We start from the raw sequence: 20,330 nt of genomic DNA, 5'->3' as shown, positions 1-20,330 counted from the left end.
CTCTCTCAAACCTGCCTCCTCACCTCCCAAAAAAATTTCATTCCAGGTTCCCATCACTGTGGAGCCCTTTCTGCTATCTGGGAACAGCTGATTTTGCTACCATACCTTGGTAAGGAATTCTAATAATGCACATATTTGGTATTTATTTATGTAAGCTTTTCTCCCTGGAGGGACTAGATGCAACTTGAGAGAAAAGGCTGAGTAACATCTGCATGGTCCTGGCACCTGTTTGGTAAATAATTAAATCTCTCGCTGGACAGTTGGAGGGAAAGCTGGCACAAAGGAAGAAAAGATTATGCCTGAAGAGATAGGGATAATAACGACAAGGTTTCTCCAAGCAAGCAAGAAGACAAAAAAGTTCCCTATTTCCCTTGTGCAGTGGTCCTGGGTTACAGACGTACTGATGTGTAAACTTTTCCAGACACCAATCCGATAATTGACTTACGTAAACTTGCGCCCTGTATTTGACAAGGCAGTTGGCACCGGCTTCGGGATTGAACTTAATTTCAAAGTCGTAACCTTTGGAATTCTCAGCACCTTTTGGGATAAGTTTCAGTTTTCTAGCCACCTTGTGATACTCTGCTAACTGTGTTTCAATCTGTAAGGAGAGAATAGGGAAAGAAATGTTAAAAATAAGGCAGTCCTATTTCATATGGTTTTCAACGGACACTTCTGTGATTTTATTTTCATTTCATGTTTTAAAAGCAGTTATCACCACATAGCCCTAGCAAGGAAAGGGCCAAAATATTTAACAGGTTTCTTATTCTACTCCTTTAACTGAAACAGATCAGTACTGGGCCAGGGAATTGGACACTTTCAAATACTTGATTCTATTTTATGTGAATTCTAACTCTGTATTAAAAAGAAAGTACTTGATATTCTTTGTTTTGTTGAGAGAGATTCACATTATACACTTCAAGCTGGCCTTGAACTCACTGTGTAGCCCAGTCTAGCCTTGAACTCACCCAGATCCTCCTGGCTCAGCCCCCTGACTGCGGGATCACGGGTATACTCCACCCTGCCCAGCAGCCCTGAGTCTTTTAAAGGTCTTAGAAATTGTGGTGGTGGAAAAGGTTTGGGGTGTTGCTTTAAGGTCTGTTTTACCAGCGTAATAGTGAAGGTGAGTACTAAGCCGCAGCTAGAATGTCTAAACTTTGTTGTAAGCCCCACATGTTCCAGGTCAGCTTAGCGCTTCCTGGAAACTACAGATTAAAGGGCTAAGACAGGGAATTCAACAGTTACCTTAGAGAATGTGCTGAAGAGGAAACTGGAGAGAATGCATTGGTTCTCAAGGTCAACCATTTTTAGTTTTTTTTTTTAACTTCTAGTTACTTTGGTCCAATTCTACTTCTGTAATTTTACACAAAGTGTTGTGTCAATTTTTTTTCATACTGGGGATCAAACTCATGACTTTGGTGCTTGTTGTGCAGGTGCTTATGCTGCCAATCCCTGGGTCCATTATGTCAATTTTTAGTAATTCAGCAGTTTGTACAAGGGTGGCACTTTAAAAATATACAAAGAATGAAAGGTTTTATTCATACTAAGTTTGTATCTTGAAGGTCATGATTGGCTAGTAAACAATGTACAACTGTATATTTACCTGATAAGAACTTTAGAATAAGAGTCCATATTTAGGTCTTAATATTAACTAAAATTTACTTTTTCAAATGCCAGACAGAAATTTTATGACACAAAAACAGACTTTTGTCAAATTAAAAAAAAATACATCTAAAATAAGAAGTATAAGGGGCTGGGGACTTAGCTCTGCGGCATAAATGCCTGCCTTGCTAGCAGGTAGTCATGAGTTCGATCCCTGGTACCGATAAAAAAAAAAAAAGTATAATTAATCATGAATTTAAACAATTTACATTAAATAAATGAAATATAATCATGGATATTTTAAAATGTTAACTCTATATTGATAAAATGTTTTAGCAGCATATTTTACATTTCCTGTTCTTCCTGCTTTCAGAGCTCTGTTCAGATTATGTCCCCGGAAAGACTTTCCTTCCATAAATAGCCCCGGTTTTCCTAACCCTTCCTGATGCTGGGTGTATGCACTCACCTCGCTTTGGGACTGTAGTGCTGTGACAGCAATAGTGCCCTCGAACAGCACTCGGCATGCAGTAGGTGCTCAGCACTGGAATGAATAAATCTGAAGACCTAGGCATCTTAGGTTGCTTATTTCATTTAATTCTGAATTTCTCACTACAATTAATCATTTGTAAAAACCAGTAACTTGGGGCTGGGGATTTAGCTCAGCGGCATAAGCACCTGCCTTGCAAGCAGGCAGTCGTGAGTTGGATCCCCGGTACCGATAAAAAAGAAAAAGACAAAAAAAAAAAAAAAAAAAAAAAACAAACAACTAAAAAACAAAAAACAAAACAAAACAAAAACCAAAAAAACCAAAAAACCAGTAATTTTAGTACAGCAATGTAATGGGAAGAGTGAATGTTGAAACTTATTCAGAAACACATCAGTTCACAAAAGCAACACTTTATGTATCCAATGAAAGTTTTCTATGAGTAAATCAGGCCACCGTTCATGCCACTATCCTGGAAGCCAGTGTCGCTCCAGGAACATGGAGCTGTGCAGGTCTGTGTGTCCGCACATGAAGTGGCCCTAAGAGTGGCCTCCACTCCTGCCTCGCCCACCCATGAAAACAGCCTCTGAAAGCTCACATGCTCCCTGTCCTGTGCCCACTGTGGAGGGCAATTATGCGGTGCACAGGGATGAGTCTCTAGCTTCTCTTCTGTGGCCCTATCTCCCGCCAACACACACTTTCCAGATGAATCAAGACGCAGCTGCGGTGTCTACTTCACCAAGGAGCTCTGGGGACTGAGTTGGTGCGTGAAATAAAAAGGAGTCCAGGAACAAAAGGATGGGTGACTCTTACTGATCGCTTCATCCAATGCCAGCCTGCAGTCTGCCTGGCCTCCCCTGGCCAACTCCCAGCTCTGCAGAGCCCTCAGCTTCCTGTGCACCGTCCACCTCCCTACTCTGGCCCAGGCCTGGGCCGCTGCTTACCTGCTTCACAGACTGTGACACATTGGGTATGGTAGTCCCCCCCTGTAATCGCAGCACTTGGGAGGCTGAGGCAGGTGGGTCACCAACTTTGAGGTCAGCCTAGGCTTCATTGAGACAAACAGAAAACCCCCAAAACCAAACCAGTCTTTTTTCTCTTTGCAGCCTGGCTGTCTAAATAAAATATACTATCCGTTTAGTACGATGAACTGCACTTTGTTAAATTTGAGGGTGCACCTAGTCTAGACAGCCATAATTTCCCCTTCCCATACAGTGCTCGAGAGGTGCCAGGAACACGGAAGCAACTCATTTTGGACGCACTGACTTAATCTAACAACATTTCATTTTGCAAGAAGGAAACAGAGGCTAAGCGAGGAGCGAGAACAGGCTAAGGTCACAAGCAGTTAGTAGCAAATCCAGGACCAAACCTGAAATTTTAGGTTTAAAGACTGGGCTCACCACCATAGGCTATTTTTTTTTTTTTTTTTCCGGTACTGGGAATTGAGCCCAGGGCTCTACTGTGAGCTACAACTCCACCCCCCCCACCTTTCTTTTCTTCTTTTTTGTCTTTTTGAGACAGGGTCTCATTATGCAGTTTGGGCTGGCCTTGAGCTCACTTTGTAGCCCAGGCTGGTCTCGAACTTGCAAAGACCCTCCTGCCTCAGCCCCCTGAGCGCTGGAATTACAAGTGTACACCACCAGGCCCGGTTCCTATTTCTTATAAATGTATACTGTTTGTTCCTTGATAGATGGGACAGAGTGGGTCAGGAGGATGACAGTACAGATGGCTTGTGCAAAAGCAGTATTATGGTAAAATGGCCAAAAATGAAGGCACTTACTGCGAACACAGGATTGCCATTTCCATGTAGAGAATCACGTGTGTAGGTGTGTAAGATAATAATGTTAACAGTTAAATTCTTAGTGACTAAGAAACTACTTGCAATTTGCGTATCATGTAGTGTGTAACAGGATCAGAAGAGATGGCCAGTACTGGTTCCTTAGGTAAACAGAGCTGCTCTGAACAACTGTTTCATTTTATCAGTGGTGAGAAACACGTAAGTAACACACACCATGCTACGGGATGTGCTGGGGGTAACAGGATAGGAAAAGTCACTGCTTTAGGAGCAAAAGTTAAGAGACTAAATTTTCTCAGTGATGTTTAGATTTTAAAACTATATTTTCTAATAAACATAACTAAAAAAATCAAAGGAACATTTTAAACCAAGCTTAAGTCTGAAATGCTCATCTCAATTTCTGCCCACTAAAGAAACGCCTTTTAACCCGTCGTTTCTGTGAGAAATGAATTGACTTGTCCGGACTCCTGCAGAAACTGAGGCTCCAGAGGCGGCAGAAGTGAGAGCGCCGTGGTACACACTCGTGCAAGCAAGGCGAGGCTGGAGCTGGTGGAACCCAGGGCAAAGGGCTCAGTCCACAGTCTCCAAGCCGGAGGCGGTGACCATGAAGTTCCCTTTCCACAATGCCCTGGACCAACTGGGAATGGTAAGGATCCAATGGTTGCCCCAGCCACGGCATTCAGGATGAGGGTGGAAGGAGGCAAGAGTCCCTCAAGGGAAGTGTAGCAAATCATCTCCCCTGCCTGGTGGGAAGGAAGCAGGGGAACTCCCACTTCCTCTGGAGGAGGAAGGACCTCCTCCAGGTCCAAGGGCTATGTCGAGGGTCTCACTCTCCCAAGCACCCTGTCCTGATACAGGGCCACCACACAATTCACTGTCAGGATTAGCATCCAGTCTGAGGAAAGGAACTGCCTGTATCTGCGACCTTGTCACTTATGCATGTGTAATAGTCACTTTTATTAAGGGCCTGTATTGAAATCTTTACCCTTCTGACCCAGGGCATTATCATCTGAAATCTTAATCCCTAAAGTCTGTCTCCTTTGTTTTTATTATTTTTATCTTTTTAGGGTCATTGTTTTGGGAGCTAGGGAGTTGGCTGGGGTGGCCTTAGGTTGAGACAAGTTCGAATAACCATAAGGACAAACCTGCCTAAGGGTCTAACCCTGTGACATTTGTCCTAATTCATGTACTCCAGGTGCCACTTTCTCTGGTCCCTGGTCTTGAATGCCTGGATGTTTGGCAGTTAGGGATGTCAGACTGTGTTTTAGGCCGTGGCAGCCAGTTGCGGGGGCCCATGGACACACACTGTCTACCTTTCGAAGATGTTGGAGAGGCCTCGAAGCTGCTGTGCGTTGTCCATCCCCAACATTAGGTGGCCACTGGACAGCACAAGGACGGCAAAGAAAGATATCTGTTCACCTGTGAGAGCTGTCTCTGTAACATTGTGACCTTTTACAAGACGGTCCTTGGCAGCCACCAAACCTGAGAGTGTGAGAGGCTGAGGTTTGAGCTGTGTTGAGCATTGGCCCAACAGGGTGGTCCAGAGCCCTTTAGAAATTTGCTCCCTCTCCCCACAGCCTCTAGTTTATGATATCCCAGCCAAATTAGCTCCCTGAGGGCCCAGCTCCTGTTTTTTTCTTAGAGTCAGCTTTCATGGCTTCTCAGGTGACCCTGATATACCCCAATATTTTCCTGTGAGTCCCTCATAGGTTTGGCACAGTGCTAGGTTCTCATGGATGTCTCAGGGATCAGAAGCATTTGATGGGTGACCTCCCAGGTGAGCCGCAAAACTTCGGATTGAAGCCTTGCTTTCACTGATTTTTGAGTCTAGTTTTCTGGGGGAGGCGTTGGACAGGTAAATCCCTTCCTCCCAGGCCCAGAACTCTCTGTGCAGTACTCAGGCATGCCCCTCAGAAGATGCCTGGGGAGTGTCCAGGGCTCCCTTCCCTCCCTCCGGGGCTTGGGCTGCCTCCCATTCCCAGGAGGCCCATGTGCCGGAGTCCCATGCACTCAGCCCCCACCCCAGGTCACACTGTAGCCTCCTTCATGAAGTTTTCCCCACATCCTCCCCGAGAAGTATACTCCACTCCCCCTTCACGGAGGTTATTCACGCACCCCCAAGACCGCCTGTCTGGGACCCAGCTCAGTCGCCCCCTCCCGACCTCTTCCTGAGACAGTCCCTGACCAGCAAGGCAGGCCTTGGTCTCACTGCTCCTTTGTCCTGGCTGTGACATCACCTGATGGCCCTGGTTTGTCCCCATGTCTCTTCAGCTGTCTTTAGAACAACAGGTGTCCTATGGCTTCCGGAGGAGAGGGACACCCATGCAGGGCGTCACCCCAAAATGGGGCAGGCCGCGTCTCCGCTGCACCAGGACCCCCACATGCGGGCGTGGACTACCCCAGACAAGCCCCCAGCTGTGTGGAATGAATGGACAAGTCCAGCGCCCCTGCACACCCCCTCCCCTCCCAGTGAGGCTGTGACCTGTACTCTGGTGAGTGGGCGTGCCCAGGCCCCTTTCACTGTGGTCACAGTAGGGGGCGCCCAGAGGGTGCTGCATGCATGTCTACAGAGGGACAGGAGCTCGAGGAGGGACCAGCACCCTCTTCCAAGGATGGGGTGGGATTTGAGAGCCCGCGCTCATGGCTCTCTGGCTCTCCTGCTTATTTCTTGTCTCACTGTTAGGAGTCTACATTTGACCGAGGGCCATTGGGTGTACCTGAATTAGCATAAGTGATGAGTGTCTCAGTCCCGATACCTCGCGGTGCTAAGACATGATACACCCCTGAGCCAGTTTCTCCTCCCTGCTGCGCTCCTGACTGGGCCGGATGCCGCGGAGACAGGAGTTGCCCACGCGACCTCGCCCGGCAGAGGTTGGAGCTGCCGGCGCCTGGCCCTGGTGCACTCACCGCCTCTTTGGCTCTGGCGTACTTGAGCTCCTCGTCCCACAGCTGCTGCTGCTCGGCCTCCAGGTCCTTGGTGAGTTTATTGATGGTTTGTTGCAAGTCATTTTTTTCATGATTTATTCTCTCAATGTCGGCGACAGAGTATTTCTGGTTATCCACAATATTCTGTAGCCGGGCATTCTCCTGTTTTATTGTTTCACATTCTACTTCTGCATCGGAGGATACCAAAAGTTTAGTTTTTTACAACTTCTCCAAAGAAACTGATGCCATTAATTGCACTGATGTCTAAATATGCAAGTTTTACACATATTCATACTTTCTCTTTCTTCAGATAATTCTAGTTCATCCCATTTTACTACTAACACTTGTGAAGATACTATAATTAAATTTTCTGCTAGCATCTTATCTTCCTATTGGCTTACTACAACTCCTCAGGAAGTTTTATATAAAAAAAAATGGTTACACTTAAGAATCTGGACTCTCCCAAGAGGTAGTCTATTTCTGTTAATGCTCACTTAACTGCTTTGAGCATTCCTTCCTGCACAATTCTCTGAATAATTCACACACATGAATCACATCCATTAAAATAAACCTTTGTAAAAATTTGTGTCATGTATTGGTTAGGCTCTTGCTTTGTCTTCCTATCAAGAATATTTCCCGGGGCTGGAGATTTAGCTCAGCGGCATAAGTGCCTGCCTTGCAAGCAGGCAGTCGTGAGTTCAATCCCCGGTACCGATAAAAAGGAAAAAGAAAAAAAAAAAAAAAAAAAAAAAAAAAGAGTATTTCCCAACCTTCTGTGACTCATGACTTCCACAGAACATGAAAGTGTATTTTTACAGAGGACTGGGCTAAGTGGATGGGGCAAGAGAATCACCCTGTGGGCCTTGAGGACCAACAGTGTGGCCTTGGTGCAATCCCTGCTCCGCATCTGGGCTTACAAGACATCAGTGCTTGGTTTAAGTAAAGTTTTATGCATTTGTTACAGGTATCTCAACAAAAGAATCCACAACATATGTCTATGATGTTTAATTATGTCTTATTCACTTTTGTCCACAAATGGCTTTAAACAATGAAGAAAAAGTATTTATAGAACTAAAATATCTTAAGTTAACTGATAAAATTAATCCTCCCAAACAAAGTCCCTCTGGAACGACAAATGATAGCTTAAATGTTACTTTCTCTATGCAGTTTGCAACTATTACTGGAAAAAAAAAAAGGCTAATTTTCTTGATTAAATGCTGACAAGGGAGATAAAGTATTAATATTAGAAAGCACTGATTTAATTATATTACAAACATTGTTAGAATAAGAAATTAGTTCACGGTTCCTCATCATGATGACCAGCATAGGACACTGACGGGGACAGGTGTAAAATATTTAAAGACTTTGTTTATACTCAGTCATCTGTAAAAAATAATAGACTGATTTAGCAAATACTGTACTATGGAAAATCACAAGCCTTGATTTGACAGATGATCAGCATGCTATAAGAGTTAAACCAAATAGTCTAAAAGTAATCTACGCCATTCCTATATGGTATAGATATGTCTAAAATCTAAATAGAATAAAATACCAGGAGCAATGTCCTGGGACAATAGTATGGCTGTCTGTTTATTTATTCTGGTACTAGGATTGAACCCAGGACCTTCTACACACTGGGCAAGCACTCTGCCCATGGGCCATGTCCCCAACCCTTTTGAATCTCTTCTCTGGTCCCCAGGCTGCCTCAGCCCGGTGATCCTTTTGCCCAGCTTCTGTCTGGACAAAACCTACAGTGCTGTCAGCCACCAGAAGCCAGAAGAGGGAGTGCAGACTGTTTGGATCTTGCACTTACAGCATCTACTGCTGTGAGACAACAGAATTCTACTCTTTAAGCCAACAAGCTTGTAGTGATTTGATACAGTAGACACAGAAGGACTCAAAACTTGGTAATTTGCTACAAAAATTTATCATGGTGGAAAAAAGATATGGAGGGCACAGTGATCTTCATATGAGACAAACCCACAGAGGTCCACGAGCCCCTCAGAGGGACCTCTGCTAGCATGAGCTGTCTTACCTACTCTAGAAATTTCTTCATCGAGACCACTCAGTTTCTGGTCAAGAATAGCTGAATGAGACTCCAAGTTGCTCATGTATGATTGGTATTTTTGAACATCTGCTTGTAGGGAAGTTTTCAGCTTCCTCAAAGACTCTAGACGATTCTTTAAGAGACGAGAATATTAAATTAGTTCCATATCATTCTTTACTTTAAAGGAAAGCAGTATTATTTAAATTAGTCTTAGAGAATGGTAAATTAGCATGTCCTTTTCGTTTTTAGGTAAAAGAGGAGTATATTATTTTTAGGTACTTAAGGAGATGGACTTTTCAAGAAGTCAGTTTTAGGTGTAAAACAATCAAGGGCCAGAGGGGGAAAAAAACCTAAACATTTAGAATTTGATTTTTACCAAACAGTCTGGGTGCTTACCTACTAGCATGCAAAATAAAATTAAGATACTGGCATTAGACTTTAGAGAACACTTAGGTTTCAATGTATTATATAAGCTCATTTATTAGCATTGCTTTTTTACTACAAAACTCAGGGCCTCTTGAGAACTGTGTTCCTTGGAGGTGCACACTGCGGGGAGCTGGCTGAAGCACACTTGTCTCGTGTAAGGAGGCAGGAAGGTTTCATCATGTTCCGAAAACCATCAGACCAAGACTAATGGACACAATGGAGAACAAAGCTCCACGGATACAAAACATGTTTTTGTTGGGAGCTCTACCCCATGTAAAAACCCAACTTTTAAGAAGCTTAGAGTGTTAACCTAGTTTTAAAAAAACTGATACAGCTAATATTGTTTAAGAAGACTCATGGCCCAAAGAGCTGTTAGGAAGTACACGAACATGTTTACTAACCGGTTCTTTTTCTCTTTCGTGCTCCAGTCTTGCGATCTGCTCATTTAGTGCTTTGTTTTTTGCGGCTAATGATTCCAGCTTGGCGGCATCTACATTATATAAATCCTCTGGAGACAAAAATCCCAAAACTTGGTAAGAATCAATCGACACGTGGCCTCCTCCTCTGGATTCCACCACTCCTCGGCCCCTCCCCACCTTCTCGCGTCTGCTCCGAACACCACCAGGAAAGGAAATGCTGCTCTTTGTAAAATCGCAAACCCCCTCCTTTCCCCCACTGTGGTCTGTTTCCTTACTCCGGCTGGTCATGGCACTTTTCACCATTTGACTTAAGGTCGCTCACTTCATTATCACCCCTTTCTGGAGATCAGAATGCAAGTCAAAGGGTGAATATTTTCATCTTATTACTGTATCCTCCATGGTACATGGTCACTAGCATGCAGTAAAAATTTCCACGAATAAATACACGCATGTAGATGTTTAATTATATACAGAAATACAGAGTACCTCACCAGCATTTTTCTGTATTAGATTACTAGGAATTTTTTCCTCTAAAAACAGCATCATTTATCTGGTTTTTTCCTAGGTGGACAGACTGAGAAAGTCTAGGTCACCCCTAAAGAAAGCGTCCTCCCACGGGAATACATGGGGGTGATGTTTGCTTGTGGTACCTCAAGTGGCAATAGAGTCTTCTGTTTTGATCAACTCCATCTTCTTTAGAGGAACAGCTTTGGAAATCATCGTCTATTTTATTTACCTCTCTGATCTTTTATATACAAGGTAATTTCAATACAAAGAATATAAAGTAACACTGGATTTTTTAAGTGTTAGTTAATTGTCACTAGACTGAAAACATAATTTCTTTACTTGGACTGTCTGCCAGTTTTTAAGAGGCTTAGGCTTTTTGGCTAATTGGTGCTTTAATTTCTCAAATCATACAACAAGAGCTATCTCCCAGGAGAAATAACATTTGCTAATTATCTTCTGTGCTCCTAGCAGCGTGTCTGGTATTCATGATTCTCATCTTCTTTGGCAAAGCTTTGTCAGAGAGGTCAAGTAATTTGTTAAGTTCACACAGCCAGGAGGGGCTTCTGTCTTATGTGTGACCCCAGCACTACTGTTCTTTCTGCTTAGCTATTATTTTTCTCCACCATAGAAACCACGGGGTAAGAATCTGCAGGCATCCAGCTCCATTTCCAGTAAGCAGCTCACAGAACCCTTAGCTACACACACTGCTAGCCCAGATGTGATCTGAACGACTGAAAGCTTGCTCACTGGGCAGAGACACTCACTCAGCTTGGACTGCAACTCTGAGTTCATCTCGTCAAAGGAGTCCGCGCCAGCCATGAAGCTCGCGTAGCACTTAATGGTGTAGTCCAGAAACAACTGACGGGGGAAGCAGACGTTAGAGACAAATGCACGGCTTCTCAAGTGGGATTTAAGTCTGAATAAAAATCAAGTCAGGAACACTAAGTAGTTAATGAATTCCTATGAATAGGGACAAAACCCTGTATCATTAATTACATTGTACAAAGTTGGTCTACTTCTAAGTGTAAATAATGAGGATGAAAATAACACTTAAATTTGGATAATGATGACATTTAAAAATAGTAAACTATGTCTTTAGAATTTTCAGGTCAACTAAACAAGAAATGCAAGTGCAATCCAAGATAAAATGCACAAACTCTATTGTTTTTAGCAGCATTGTACCTTATGAAGAACTGAACTGAATTACCAATCATCTAAGTTCAGTTCAACTGACAGGGCCTAACTGTAAAAATCAAAATATAATTAATAGAGGCTAATAACCACCTTGTACTGTAGGTGAGAATGGCATGGGATGTAGAAATCTAAAGAGCTGAATATTAGTGTTCTTTTTTTCCCCTTCTTTTGAGACAGAATCTTGCTATGTTGCCTACACCAGCTTTGAACTTCCCTGCCTCGGCCTCCCAAGTAGCTAGGATTACTGGTGTGTGCTACCAGGTGTAGCTTTAGAGTCTGTAATATTGCTTAGAGAAAGAAACACTGCATTTTGTATAGTCAGAAGTATTCTGGTCACTGAGAATGCTTGTATTAATGAGCGGAGGATGGCTGACCCTGGGATGAAGTTAAATAACTCCCAGGACAAACAAATTCCCCTCAGGTTCTTTCTTTACTAGGTGACATCCTCATTACTTAGTTGACGTGGAATGGGTGCCCGAAATAAGCAGTGTGAATATTCCTGGAACCAGAGAGGTTTATCACCAATGCTAACTTAATACATTTTTATTCAGTCTCTTGTGAATTTAGTAAAAGACAATTGCTTTGTGTAATTTTTATCTTTATAGAATGAAACAAAATGAGTTTGTAGCACACAGGCTGTGAATCAGAATCCGTTGGAAAAATAAAAAAAGGGAATCGTGAAGCTGGGAAATCTGATGAATTGCTACAATTAAAAACAGCACTTAGGTTTTCAAAGTGCTTCTCTATAAACTGTCACTTGAAATAACACTGGAATAACTTTACTGACATCTTTGTTCTGTAAGAGGGAAAGAAACACTATATAATGTATACCATATTATTCAGTTCCATAATTTTTTTCATCTTCAGTAGAAAGGAAATGAACTCTGGGAGCAGAGTTACATCCTCATCCTCTTAAAAATTTTTATTCTGAGACTAGATCTTGCTAAATTGCTGAGGCTGGCCTTGAATTTGTGATCTTCCTGCCTTCGTCTCCTAAATAGCTGGGATTATAGGCAGGTACCATCATGCCTGGCCTCTTGTAGTTAACATTTTCAAGTGTCTTTGCTCACTTTATTTTAGGAAATTATAATGTAACTATAGGAAATTATAATGTAACTTTGAATAATATTTTTAAAAAATCAATTTTAGAGGGCTGGGGATTAAGCTCAGTGGCATAAGCGCCTGCCTTGCAAGCAGGCAGCTGTGAGTTCGATCCCTGGTACCGATAAAAATGAAAAAAACAAAAAACAAAACAACAAAAAAATCAATTTTAGAAGTTTTTTTTTAGGAAGCAAAAGATAAATTCTACAACATAATTTCAATAGTGGCAAATCTGCTTATTAATATAAAACTCAGTTTATGGTAATAGAGGGTACCTTATTATGTATAATTCCATCTTCAGTTTCTTCCACCCAAGGCTGTCCATCGTCAAACAAAGGTGAGTTTTCTTTCATGGCATTGTGTATCTACACACAAACATATTACGCAGCTTGAGTACTGCATGAAAAACACAGCTCTTATGTTTTGTCAGGTTCGTTTTTTTAGTGTCATTTTTAGAAGCACTTAATTGCATAACTAAAACTTTTTATTTTGCGGTATTATATTGAGCCTTAACATCCTATTTAGAAACCAGATGCCTTCGAATTTAGAAGGCATGGGTTCCAGATATAGTTCTGCTCCACAGACAAAAACACACCGATCTTTGTGTAATTAATCCAGCGAGGGCACATAAATGCCAATGCAACTCTAAGACTGCACATGAGACCCACCAGGTAAAAGGTGAACCAATAATAATTATTTCTTTTGTATGAACTCAGTTTTGGTATCCAAATGTTACCAGTGGTTTCCTTCATAAACAGGAACTTTATACTGAATTTTATAATATAGTATACATGAACTTTAGATTGAATTTTATACTACTGCTTTCAAATTTACAAGTGACAAAGAAGTGGTTTTTGTGAGAAACAATGAAATTTTCTGTTCCTTCCCAGGACTTCAGCCTGGAGTCACTTGCCCACCCTGCCGTTTGCTGCCGTAAAGGCTCCCCTGGTCTTTCTGTGTACCGAGGCTGAGTGAAGGGGAGGGAGCCCACTATCGACTCCTCCTCTTCAGCAGGGTTTCAGGTGATGGCCAGGTGTAACAAAGCCTGCAGATTAGGACAGGGCAAGATGAGGGGCAGCATCCCTAGCCTGTCAGCAGGGGAAAGACAGTTTCTGTCCCCCTCTCACGGGTCCTTCTGAAAACTTGTTACTCTGCAAGGTTCAAGGAAGTTTTCGCCCTGGGACAAACAGATCCCCAGGGGCTACAGAGAGCCTCTGCCGCAAGGACTGAAAAAGGTCTGTCTGACCTGAGATTTGGCTAAAACAGCTTCAACTTGAAACTGTACAGAGGTAAAAGTCAATCCAGTTTCAAGTCATCTGTTCTCATTCTGCAGTTGCATTTTCCATTGTAATACCTTCTCCAAACTGTGAAACTTGAAAGAAGGAAAAGGACCCAGGCTCTAAGGTAAGTTGGGCCCTTGCCACATGGCCACCGACCAGAAGGCCACCATGGACCCCTGCAGCACACGCAGCTTACCCATTTTGGATCCTCGGGGGCAGGGGCAGAGACAGCGGGACACTGGCTAAACTACTACCACTCAAACCTGTCATGGGACAATCTCTGTGGGAGGGGGCACAGCGAAAACAAGAGCAGAACCAAGCTTTATTTACAAATATTAACAAGTAATTCAGTAGTGTGACAAAAGAATAATTCACAGTGAATAAACAGGATATGAGGAAAATAATATATTTTATCAACAAATAGAGAAAACTTTTAACTAGATCTTGTAAAAGCATGATCATCTTCAACAACTATTGATAAAGGCAGGTGGACTTCAACATGAGCGCAACCCTAAGTCAATAATGAAAGGAAATACTTCATTTGAAGTGCATGGTTATAACAGATCTGTAGTAAGGCAATTTGATACTATGTTGTAAACATAAAAAGCTCTCAGCAATAGCAAGTTTAGAAATCGAATAAAAAACTAAAGGAGTCTTTCCATTTCAGCAACAGAACACTGAAACAAACTGATTCATGAAAAGAAATGTCACTTGAAATGAAGAACGCTACAACACTTTACTGAAGAAAGCAAAAAGATATGAATAGCCAGCCATGGTGGTGCACACCTGTAAACCCAGCACTCAGGAGGCTGAGGCAAGAGGATCACTGAGAGTTCGAGGCCAGTCTGGGCTACAATGTGAGTTCAGGGCCAGCCTGAACTACATAAGTGAAACCCTGTCTTAAAAAAAAAAAGAGATACGAATAAATAAAAGACTTAATACTTTCCTAAATGACAAGGCTAATTATCAAAATGTGAATTTCCCAATATAGCTATGAAATAGATGTGATAGCAATGAAAAAAATGCTGTAATATGTTTGGAAATTTTTAAAAAGCCCTGGAATTGATGTCCAGTGCCAGAAACGAAACAAAGCAAAGCAAACCCCAGAAAACAATATAGCATCTTAAAAAATTGGTAAGAAAAAAGGGAGATTGGAAGAGGTGGTTATCGCAACATGAAGAATGTTCAAAAATGCAAATATGAAAAAAACTCCCAAAACTGAACCCACTGATAAGCTTAGTATATCAGTAGTTCATTATAAAAGAGTGCAGGGAAATTAAGAGATATCAATAATGAAGCGTATAAAAGTATAAATTTCAATAATTTATAGATCAGATCATTGAAAGGAGCTTTTTATTTTTGGTCTTTTTACGTTTTTACTGGTACCAGGGATCGAACTCACAACTGCCTCCTTGCAAGGCAGGCGCTTATGCCACTGAGCTAAATCCCCAGCCCCAAAAGGAGCTATTTCTATCCCCAAATAAATAATTTTCATATAAAAAGAGGAAAAATGAATCTCATAAGGGAAAATTTAAAAAAAAGCAACATCCCATTGATTTTCATTTAAGCTTTAAAGCCTTTCAAAAATAAATAATCTCTAACAAGTGAAATTTGCTTCCCCTCACCTCTTCTCAGTCATGTGTTAACAGTCTCAAGAACTCTAAATCAAGTGTGCTTTGAAAATGAAAACTGAAGCAGACTTAAAAGCAGGGCTGGGAGAGGAACAGGAATATCTTTTCGAAAACACAACAAACAAGGCTTTCCTGTATGTGCTTTCCTTGGTTGTTGATATCGTTGCTTTTTTGAGACAGTGTCTGTATGTAGGCCAGGCTGCCCTCAAAATCCCTATGTAGCCCAGGCTGGCTCTGAACTTCTGGTGACCCTCCTGCCTCAGCCTCCCAAAGGTCGTATGTGTACATATCAATGTCAAACCAAATACCTTGATGCAGTCTATTAGCCAAACCAAGGCTGCCACAATGTGCGGCCAGGTGTGAGGGGCTCCCACTGTGTACATGGAGCTTTTGGACAGAGCAAAAGGATACCTATGAAAAAATGAAAAGTTAGCTTCTGTTGATACAGTAAAAATCATGGCTAAATTAAGCAAGAAGTTATGCTTTAAAAACCTGCACGTCTTGACTGTCTAAAACTTATTTGCTGCAATTGAGCCCTAGTCTTACTATAGCCCCTAAAGATGCAGAACAGCACCCCCCCCTCAGTATTCTGCATGCATGGACTGTGCACACCCAAGTTCTCTTTGCATTCTGGGATCACTCCCTTGCCACCAGGGTGCAGCTCTGTCACTTTTGCTGCAGCGAGACTGCCCATGTTTCTGCGTCTCCACCCTCCCCGCAGGGCAGGGCTCATCTGTCATTTACAGTTCTGGAACAACCCAGCTGCTGTGGTCTGAACATTGGCCCCTCAGGATTCATGTGTTGGAAACGTCACCCCCAGAGTCACGTGTGTAAAGGTGCATTCCCTGTGCCTCCTTACTCTGTCTTGCCCTGTGACATCCCCTGCCTTGTCACAACCCAGTGAGAAGGCCCTCACTAGATGCTGTGTAGAGGCTGGTGGCCCGCTGTGGTAGTCAGGGGTTGTGAGGAGAACAATTAAGAATCAGGACACAGAATTTATATTTATGGTGTCACCCAGAGTTAAACACAAGAAAGTGCTGGAAATCTGTCCACAACACTAAAGACCCAGAATATTCAGCTAAGGGTCTGGATCCCACAGCAATGTCCTTCATGAGTCCAGATGAAGACCTAGAGCCCAAGACAATGCCTCCCATGAGTCCAACTGGAGCCCACGACAAGGACTCATGCCAGTCTGTCTTACAGATCTACACCGGGAAGGCCCCAAGGTCAGCAGTGGAAGCTAGAAAGTCCATGCCAGTAGGGTAAAGGAGCTATAGGTTGAGGATTTATACTGGAGCTGAAAAGTCACACTCAAAATAAGAACCAGGGCTGCTCTGAAAAGCACTACAGCCATCCTCAGTGACACAGTGGTCCCGAGCTCCTCTAATGATAAGAATAGTCCCATACATGCCAGAAAGCCAGCATGATAAGTTTCTCTTGGAAATTAAACAGCACACACCTTCCCTCCTGAGCCAGGAGTGATGCTCAGAGTAAGGACCAGAGCTCCCCCAAAGTGAGCCACAGCCACTCTTACCAACAAGGTCCTGAGCTCCTCTGATGACAATGATCAAACTCACACTGGGGAAGCTAGTTACGAGGAGCTCCTCCAGGAGACCCAATGGCTCAAACAGCAACACTTAGAGAAACCCACAATGCCTTGCTCTTCTTTTCTACATCTCTGTTTACGCTGGCAACTTTCCTCAAGTGGCCATCTATACTTGGCACCAGGCTGATTTAATTCAGCTGGTGTTGAGTTGACCACCAGTTTTTAATTCATTACACCTGCTTCCTAGACTCACAGAGCCACAAGCTAAATGAAGCCCTATTCTTTATAAATAACCTGGTGTCAGGTATTTTGCAATGGCAACAGATAAATACAGCAACTGCCATTTTTTTCTTCTTTAATTTACTGTACATGTATTGTTCATCTTAAATCATGTTACTTCTCTAACTCAGATTCTTTACAAATTTGAGTTTGGTTCCTCTCTGGCTTCCAATAATCTCTCCAGAGTAATGGGAAATATAACATACATACCCAAGGTCTTTAAAAATTCTTGGTACCTCTTCTTCAAATTTTGTGTCTGGAAGCTCATATGACGGGCATAGGAAACCATAAAGAAAAGTGAAGATCTTTAGGAAGTCCTTGACAGAGGGAGCTTGGAGAGATTTCATGGATACATTGTATACATAACCATTTTCTGTAAGAAACTACAACAATTTTTATGATCCGTCAAATATTTTGCAACAGAAGAATCATAGAATATACCTAAAAGAACATTCACAACTTAGACTATCTGAACTATAAGTTACCTCACAAAGTTGTCGAATACACTGTTGAATGAATGCTTTGTCGTTAAGTGGTCTTGGGTCCTTGATTTTTTCAGAACTGGAAAATATACCGAGTTGACTATTCCGGGATCCATGTCCACTGGTTCTGGAAGTATTATTTATTTTTTTAAAAGAAGAAAAAACCCCAATAAGAACAATGATAGTGAATTTCATAACAATAAGTAATGATGGTTAATATATTGCATATTGTTACCTTCAAAGTAGATGCTCAGATTACAAGATAAAGGTATGTAAAATTAATCAAACAATATAAATACAAACCATTCTCTTCAATAAACTAAAACAAAGAAGTAGTATATTTATGTTAGCTACCTTGTGTGTATGTTTACATACACACATATATTTTTTCCTTTCCTTTATCCCAGTTATTCTTTCCGAGTAGTTTATTTCCTTTTCACAGTATCTATTGTAGATTTTGCATCTTATTTACTCTTTCAGTTTTTATACCAGAGAGATGATATGATGTGTACATCTTTTGAGTCTGATTTATTTCACTTATAAGTATGGTCTCAAGTTGCATCCATTTACCATGAGTTTCTCCTTCTGTGCGGCTGAGTAGTACCCCACTGTACAGAAATACAACACATCTTTTTAAAATCTATTCCCTGGTTGACGGCATTTGGGTTATGGAAACGTACTTTTAAAACATTAGTCAAAACTATTTTCATCTGTGGTCAAGTATAAATTATTTCAAGGACATTTTACTTTGTTTTGGTACCAGGAATCGAACTCTCACCCTTGCACTTGCCAGGCAGGCCCTGCACCACTGAGCTAAATCCCCAGTCCGCCAAGGCCATTTTACAGTTTAGCATCAGCACCAAACATTAAGGTTTAATTTTTAAATTTTTTTCTAACTACCCAGAATGCTGTTATTTAAAGCATAGAAAGAGTAAAATACAAAGTCACACAGATAACACAGATAAATGAGATGGGAATAAAAATACACTGTGGTGCTCTGTGTGACCACCCACACCACTCCCTGGAATGCGCACGGCAGGCCAGGCTCTGCACCGAGCCCTCTGTGCTTCCTGCTGCGCCCTTGCACGCCTGGCTGCTTCCTGCCCGCTCCCTGACACTGCCCAGCACCCTGCAGGAAGGCTGCCTCTGGCATCCATTAGGGCCTCATGTGGACAAAACGCTCAGAAAAGTGTCTGGCTACTGCGGCGCCTGACACATGCTAGACTTCTATAAAAATTAGCAGTTCCCGGAACTTCGTCATGGAGAGATCTGTTACTGTGTCCACGGGTTACTGTTACACACAAGGAAAGGAAGGCACGGAGGCAAAGGAGGGGGATTTGCCCAAACCATATAGCTAGTAATTCACTCCTTCCAGGAATCCTCCTCTATTTAGTTCGGAGCCTAGCCACAGAACCAAGAAGGTAGAAGTGAGACCTCTTCAGCCTGCTGCAGTAACCCTCCTCAGCCTCCAGCCCTACAACTGCTCAGCTGCTCCAGAGCGATTCTGAGTGTCATCCAGGGACCTCCACAAAGTCCAGTCCATTTTCATAATAAAACTAGATGTCATTTGCTCTCCCCACTTGCATCCTTTCACGAGTGCACAGGGCAGTTTTGCAGAGGCTGCTGTCGTACTGCAAAGGTTGACTGCAGAAGCAGACACCAGAACACAGGGGTCTTCTGTTAAGCAGACACTGCAGAGATCTGCCAAACTGTAAAGCAATGTCATTCTTTCCTTTGAAATGGTTTTGCTTCTGAAATTTGGTTTTTGCTTTTAATTAAAAACAGCCAGACATGGTGGGACACTCCTATAATCCTAGCACTTAAGAGGCTGAGGCAGGAGGCTCTCACCTGGGCTATGCAGTGAGTTCAAGAACAGGCCAGATTACAGATTGAGACTCTGTCTCAAAACAAAACAAAACAAAACAAAACAAAACAAAACAAAACAAAACAAAAAAAACAACCAAATACACAAAATGAACTCCTCCCTGAACATGTTAAGTTTTGGTTACCATGAAATGAGCTTGTTGTTACATTGAGTTAATATATATTTAACATTCTCTCAGGTTAATTTCGAATATGGTTATTATAATAGCTCACAAAGACTAAAGTTCTTTGGAGTACTCGTTAATCACTAAGAGTGTGAGACTCAAATTCTGGATTAGAGAAAACTTCTACCTTATTTTAGAATTCATCACTTTGTAGTATCTGAGAACTAGGATTCTTAAGTATTCTCTTAAGACATAGTGATCTGAATCTGGTAATATATTTATTAGCACCATCTACAGCAGTATAACTTAACATTTTAACCACTTTAAACTGGAAAACTAGGTAAGAATTTTTCTCTCCGGAGACTACTCAACTAAGTTTTGCTTTCTGAGTGTATCAGTGCAAGGCTGTAAGAATTCCTTCAACATAACAAATAAAAGTACCATTACCTTTTACCAAATACAGAGACTTTTCTCTCAGATGTAGATTTGTTTATACTCAACTTGCTGAAGCTTGGTTTCTCTTTGCTTTAAAAAAAAAAAGTAGAAAAAGAACTCTTTAAAATAAATATAAAAATATCATTTTCAGAAAACTTCTGGAAATATGTCGGAACCAATACTTCCTCTCCC

General features: G+C 42.0%; 1 protein-coding gene and 1 long non-coding RNA gene across 2 annotated transcripts in view; one reads left to right on the top strand and one right to left on the bottom strand.

Annotated features, from left to right (window-relative positions):
* The window catches only part of Ndc80 (NDC80 kinetochore complex component), a 33,579-nt gene that overhangs the window by 10,079 nt on the left and 3,170 nt on the right, over positions 1–20,330 (bottom strand). The window contains exons 3-12 of the mRNA XM_003464450.3: positions 20,151–20,228; positions 17,719–17,842; positions 17,444–17,616; positions 15,717–15,819; positions 12,773–12,862; positions 10,967–11,060; positions 9,678–9,784; positions 8,839–8,983; positions 6,786–6,991; positions 446–598 (exon numbers count right to left, since the gene is read on the bottom strand). Of these exons, the coding sequence (XP_003464498.1) occupies positions 446–598; positions 6,786–6,991; positions 8,839–8,983; positions 9,678–9,784; positions 10,967–11,060; positions 12,773–12,862; positions 15,717–15,819; positions 17,444–17,616; positions 17,719–17,842; positions 20,151–20,228 (1,273 nt within the window). The remainder of the gene's footprint in view (positions 1–445; positions 599–6,785; positions 6,992–8,838; positions 8,984–9,677; positions 9,785–10,966; positions 11,061–12,772; positions 12,863–15,716; positions 15,820–17,443; positions 17,617–17,718; positions 17,843–20,150; positions 20,229–20,330) is intronic.
* LOC134471827 (uncharacterized) lies at positions 9,704–12,283 on the top strand. The gene is made up of 3 exons (XR_010041517.1): positions 9,704–9,809; positions 10,261–10,454; positions 10,831–12,283. It is a non-coding gene; the product is annotated as an uncharacterized LOC134471827 (long non-coding RNA).

This window comes from Cavia porcellus, unplaced genomic scaffold (assembly GCF_034190915.1).
Source record: "Cavia porcellus strain 051 isolate PalLab524CR breed Dunkin Hartley unplaced genomic scaffold, mCavPor4.1 scaffold_20, whole genome shotgun sequence".
NCBI classification, from domain to species: domain Eukaryota; kingdom Metazoa; phylum Chordata; class Mammalia; order Rodentia; family Caviidae; genus Cavia; species Cavia porcellus.
Note: the sequence above shows the minus strand (reverse complement) of the source record. Positions and strands in the feature narration are given on the sequence as shown.